General features: G+C 36.7%; 1 protein-coding gene across 1 annotated transcript in view; it reads left to right on the forward strand.

Annotated features, from left to right (window-relative positions):
• The first annotated feature begins 1,588 nt into the window (after positions 1 to 1,588).
• The window catches only part of myef2 (myelin expression factor 2), a 10,646-nt gene continuing 5,811 nt past the window's right edge, over positions 1,589 to 6,423 (forward strand). Inside the window, exons 1-5 of the mRNA XM_008404589.2 lie at positions 1,589 to 1,813; positions 2,846 to 3,048; positions 3,811 to 3,863; positions 4,738 to 4,745; positions 4,844 to 4,937. Of these exons, the coding sequence (XP_008402811.1) occupies positions 1,704 to 1,813; positions 2,846 to 3,048; positions 3,811 to 3,863; positions 4,738 to 4,745; positions 4,844 to 4,937 (468 nt within the window). The 5' untranslated portion in view covers positions 1,589 to 1,703. The remainder of the gene's footprint in view (positions 1,814 to 2,845; positions 3,049 to 3,810; positions 3,864 to 4,737; positions 4,746 to 4,843; positions 4,938 to 6,423) is intronic.

The following is a 6,423-nucleotide window of genomic DNA, read 5'->3' on the forward strand; positions in this document are numbered from 1 at the left end:
ACACAAGCAGTTAAGGAGGGGTCACCTTTCCCGGCACTAGGTGTAGCTGCATTTAGGTTTATTCCAGTGCAGAAAATATCTCATCTGCACTCCCTTTCTGCAGCAAAGCAGAAACTCGCTTCATTTTAAAACAACAATTTGTTCAGGCAAATCCCACCCCACATTTCAGAAGATTTTGTGTCTACTGAAAAGTCAATGAAATAATAACAGGATTTTTACTGTGTTTAACATAGCTGCATAATCAGACAGATATCTGTATAGAGGTGTTTATGTATAGGAGGAGAAACTCCAGTGGCTCAGGGCCTCCTGAAGATCAACCTGAGAGGAGAGCTTCTGAGAACATTCAGAGAGCAGTCACTGCCCATTCTTGAATTGCTGCAAAACCCAGGTTACTCTTGTCTGAAATGTCTGAACTACCAATTTAGAAAAGGACGAACCAGCACTCATACAATATGACGACTACAGCCTTCAGAAGAAGTGAAGAAACACCAACAAAACAAAGTCACATATCGGTCGGAACATCAAAACTAGAGAGGGGTTCTCATATGTGTCGGGAAAGGTTCCAAGGATTTAATAGATGCTTTCAGCTCCCTTCAGCTAATCTGTTGAGCCAGGTGGTGTGTTTACCGACAACAACCCTTCAAACGTGGGCACCCCAAGATTTCGTCTCAGGTTGTTTGTTTTGGTTTTTATAATTTCACATACTAATTAATTGTCCAGTCCAGATGTGTGTTTGGATTTGGGGAAAGCTCACAACCGTGTGCCAGAGGATTTTTTGCAGTGGGAGTTCAGGGTGAAGAGGATGCATTCATGATCAGTCAAGTCCCTATACAGCCGAAGCAAGAGCTGCGTTTGCTTTCCTCCACCTGAGCTGCCCTTTGTTCTCTTGCTCTTTGTGTTGTTCATGATCAGGATCGCAAGGCGAAGTCATAGAGAGGCGGTGTGTGGCTCAGAGATCTCAGGTTCTCATCTTTACTGTTTGTTTGCAAATGATAGGGGCCTTTGCAGGCGTCTTCAAATCACAACCTTTAGCATACACTGAGGCACTCCGCAGTTGAGAGTGAAAGGGCTGAAATGAGAGTAATGCCCTCCAAGTCCGATGCCGCCGTGGTTCCGAGTTGGAAAGTGTTGATTAAGAGCCAGTGTTTGCCTGATGAGTAAAAGTTATAGTATCTTAAATTATTGATGGAAGGGTGGCGCAGGAAATGAAAAGACAGTTTGGGGCTCTGTTGCCTTAACAGAGACATTTTTCCAGTATGTAATGTATGGTATCAGGGCTCAGCCTATACATCGATACATGGAGGTGGTTTGAACATCTGATCAGGATGCCTCCTGGATGATCTCGAGGATCTTGCTTGCACTTTTTTATGTTGTTTTATACCCACTGTCTTTTAGATTAAACATGTTCAAGAAGCTTATATATGCCTTCATGTAGAAGGCATGGAACGACACAGATGCCGTATGTTTGATTTGTAATTGTTTTTAATCCTTACTAACTATGCTACGTTGATCACAACATTTCCCCCGGATTACTTTTGTAAATTAATTTGACTTCCTTCCTGCAGGTGGCAGTAATGCACCTTTCAGTTGGATTGCAAACCTCCTGTTACACGCACCACGAAGGAGAGGAACAAAGCCTGCACATTTCAACTGCGTAGGAGCATCTTGTGAAGTGTGTGAGATTGCTTTAGGAAAATCTCAGCATGGCAGACGTTGCAACTACTGATGAGGAGCCAAAGCAAGAAGAAACTACTGCATCGGTCCTCTCCGAGACGGATGAGACATCCCAGGAAACACCCAACGGCGTGAAAACGTGAGTAACAATGGTGCTGTGCTCCTCCCTTCAGGAGCTGCTAACCATATGAGCTAAAATGGAGGCTTTGGGTGTTAACTATTGTTAGCCTAAAAGTAACCAACTTCTGCTGTAAAAAAAATCTATACTTTCGACAGTATGGTGGATATTATATTTACACACCAACTTAAGTCAGAAGAGTTGCCTTACAGATTTTAAGAACGTGGTGCTAATTTAAAACACATAGCAATGAGCAAGCTATGCTAATTATTAGTTCGCTTGAGCTAACAAGGGTTAGCGAACACTTAAAATTCAATGCTTGGAAACGAATCTTGTTTAGTTATTTAATAAACTTATATCGGGCTCATAGATAAAAATGTGTTGGTAGAAAGCACGCAGCTGCAGCGCTGCATTAACTCGGAGGTGTGTTTTCTGTAGCCGTCAGGTAGCGAAGATTGGCTTCCCAGTGATGATGAGTTAACATATTAGTTTGTCAAAAAGCTATAGCATCAAATCGCCCAGAAAAGAACTTTAATATATTTTACCAGATATATTAAAGTTCTATAAGTCTTTTTCAAACATTAATACATTTGTTCTATATTATTAACGTTAAGATATACATTTTTCATACATTTAGACGTAATCTAATTCCTATTGTACTATATTTGGTCATGTAGAATTGCTTACATAATATCAGCATATGTAATTAAAAACCAAAAAACAAATATGTCTAACTGTGGGAAAGTTGACTGTTAATATGAATTGGGACTTAATATGACATTATAATGATGACTAAATTAATTGGTTTGGAATTGGCAGCACAGCAGTGATAAAAAACAAATATATCACGTATGTTGTAATTTGGTGTAATTGTCTCACCTATACTGTATTAAGCAAAAGTGCTATTAAAATGTACTGACATTAAAGTGAAAGATAATAAAAAATGCAATTACTTACACTCGTATTATTGCATTATGTGATTGCATGACTACAATATGTTGTCTTGTCTGTCGATGGGTTATTCTTTAATGTTTGTCTCTTGTCGCTTCTTAGGGACAGCGAAGAAAGCAAGCAGAGCAAGGAAAAGCATGATGGGAAAGAGAAATCGTCCACCAGCAAAAGAGGAAATCGCTATCATCCCTACAAGGAGAAACACGGCGGGGAGAAGAAGAGTGCTCATAGGAATCGCGTGTTCATCAGCAATATACCTTATGACATGAAGTGGCAGGCAATTAAAGATCTCATGCGTGATAAAGGTAATGTCCCCAGGGATGGGGATGGTGTCTTCCCTTCTGTCGTCTGATCTGACTAGAAGTTCTTGACCTTCTGATTACCAGATGGGACGTTCTTCTTCTAGTCTTTTAGTTTGTAGTTTCTTTGGTAGTTCTTATAGTAAAAAAAAATAAAAAAAGAAGAAATATAATAGTGTGATTTTTAGGTTATTGGTGTTCTAGTAAAATTCAGTTTGGGCTGATATGAGATAAAAGGGAGATGAACTTGGTTACATTGTCACTTGTTTTTTATTTTTTGGGATTGTCAGCTCCAAAGTGAATCTCCAAACCAGTCTTAGAATTGATTGTTGAATGTTTATTTACTTTTTTTGTATGTGCTGCAAGGCAAATCTTGATTGTGAATCAAAAATATTGTAATGTTTTCACTTTTAACCTAGGGGGGAGTCAAGAAGCCTTTTCTTTGAGCTTAAACGACAGCATAAAACACTCTCACTGCCATGAATGGAATCTGTTGCTAAACTGATCATGTTGAAGTGTTTTGAATTTCCCAGGTTGATTGTAGCTGTGTTTCTCTCTGGCCTTGGCCTTTGGGTGTCTCAGTCACTGCCCAGAAAGGCATGGTGTTGTCTGGTGGGATGTTGGTCTGGGCTGACTGTTGATCATTAATGGGACATCTCCATCCGTAGCGGCATTGCCAAGGCCAGCGGCGACTTGAAGACTTGGTGACTTGGTGACTTAAATTACTTTTGTTCTTTTGGTATTTTTTCCTTTGTATGTCTCATGTAGTTGGTGAGGTTACATACGTGGAGCTCTTTAAGGATGCTGAAGGAAAGTCAAGGGTAAGTGATGTGGCCAACTTGCTGCACGAGGTTTTAAATGCCCTCAGCAGGCTCTCATTAATCATGTGCTCTTTTAGGTTCTGATCCTTTGGCTCTACTGAACTGGAGATACTGTATGTTGTCTTTAGAGCCTAATAGATGGATAAAGATCGATTTTTCACTTAAATGGGAGATGTCCTGTAGACTTTTGGAAAACGTAGCGCAAAGAACTCTGCCGAGTCAATTTTTGCATTTGTTGTTGTCATTTCAATTGGTTTAAAAGTTTGATTGTTTTCGGCCATTTTCCCAAACTGGAATGTGGGTTGTGTGATTTTTACCTGATTGGTTGAGCCTCATGTCAAAGAATCTTTATTTTTCACAATATGGCACAGCTTTCTCTTCAGTGGAGCGAAACTGTTTTGAACATTTTTTTTTCTTTCTCAGTGTTTTTATATTAATTTGCACAACTGCATTTCAGAAAGTAATTGCAAACTAATGTAAGTTTCCTTAGTTGCTAAAATCTTTTTTTTTTTGTTAATGTAATTGTGTTGCAGAGTAAAGGCTTTAATTGATAATTATATGCTGTGCATATGAATGCCTTTTTAAATGAATTTGAACCAAAATGTCTTGTTTACTACTTAAACTCTACTGCACATTATCAGAGATGAGCTCAATATTTATAAAATGATGCTTTTAATGTTTTCAACAAACACAACCAAAAACCTCCAGCTCAAACCAATCTACATAGAATGACAATACATCTCTGAATGTTGTCGAAACCATGTTGATGCGTACACTACATATATTTTGTTCCATTTGACTTTAAACATGATATTAAATATATTCTGTTTACTCCTTGGGTGCCACCTGGATTCTCCTGCTGCTTTCCAATCAGGGTTGTGGGTAAGAATCTACTTTATATTTTCAAACATATCTTTAATTTTTTTATTTTTCCTTTAAAAAAAAAAAAAAAAATGTTTCCTGTTGTCTGCTTATAACAGTGTGGTAGAGTTCAAAGATGAAGAATATGTTAAAAAAGCCGTGTCAGCTATGAATAAGCATGACTTGAGTGGAAGACCGCTCAACATCAAAGAGGTGAGCGTAAATTATTTTCTGTCTAAACATTTTATTTGTGATGAGTTTTAACCAAATGTTTTCATGGTTTACTTTTAGTAGCGTCCTAATTTAAGCGAAAATAATTGTGAGCGGATTTAATTGTCTCCAGCCACAACAGATTTCAAGTTTGAAGTTAAGTTTGCAATGTGGGTGCAACGATACATAAAGCTATAGTGGTGCACAAGAACAAAATAAAGGAAAATTTAAAGATTATAAGTGTTTAAAATGATGGCTGCATGAATTAATATTTTATGCATAATTCTAAGATTCTCTTGATGTCAGAAGCTTGTTAAAAGTCTTACCTCTTGCTTTTTTTTTTTTGTTGCTTTTTTTAAGGACCAGGTTTCAAACACAAATCAGTGATTCTTGAGAATAGGGACAAAACAGGTCCTTTGGATAAAGCACAAAATTTGAATAAAATATACACAAAATATAATTTTTTCAAATATCTGACTAAACTAACCTGGGTCATGTGAGCACAGCAATGTATATTTTCCTGGTGTTTGCAGAATATTTTTTTATTTGAAACATTGTAGTCGGTGGATGATGCCTGTAAAGACCCTTGTCCAGGAGCAGAACTCAATACATTATAATAGTTTAAAACAATTAAAGAAATACTAAAATTATATATTATGACAATTAAGTATAAGTATTCATATAAATAATTATAAAAAATATCAATAAATTGAATTAAAAATTATTTTTATATATTTTCCAACTCCATTGAAATTTGTCCCTAGTTTTTGTCAACACCGTCAGTCAGACAAAAAGAATGTTAAGAAAAAAAATCTGGCATTATTGGGGGACACCAGAACTTCTGAGGACCCCACAACCACTTCCTTTGCTAAGAGGGCTAGTTAGCTCTGGTTAGCTTATGTTATTCTTCAGTTTTTTCTTCTTTTTATTCCTAAGTTGTTTGTCGCAACCATGATGTGTCAACACCATAACTGACAATTTACAAAACCTTGATGAAATTTTGTGAAATAAAAGCTTAATTTTGGTATAATGTAAAGATTTCATGGACCTGGTGAACAACAACATGGCCTCCTTCAGAATAACATCATATAAATTGAGGTAGTTTGGCTTTTTGTCAACTCCATCAGAGTTTTTCTGACTCTTTCAGTGAAATTGTTGTCAAATCTCACTTAAATGTGCAATTAATTCATTTTAATGTATTTTACATAAATTGCATTACTTCACATGTATCAAGTTTTTCATTTTACTCACTAGTTTGACACAACCTTCAGTTCTGTGTCAACTCCGTCATGCACTGTCAACTCTGTCAGATGGACTTTTTGTTGTTTTTTGTTTTAATTAATTTTTTTTCTTGAGAAGCATTTCTTTGTAAAAATTAGTAAAACGTCGGTAATAGCTTGTACCTTAGCATCTTAACATTTCCTAATCATTATTTGTCATATTTGCATACATAAGGTTGAGAAATAATAAAAAATAAATAAAAATGGGG

Source organism: Poecilia reticulata, linkage group LG3 (assembly GCF_000633615.1).
Source record: "Poecilia reticulata strain Guanapo linkage group LG3, Guppy_female_1.0+MT, whole genome shotgun sequence".
Classification (NCBI taxonomy): Eukaryota; Metazoa; Chordata; class Actinopteri; order Cyprinodontiformes; family Poeciliidae; genus Poecilia; species Poecilia reticulata.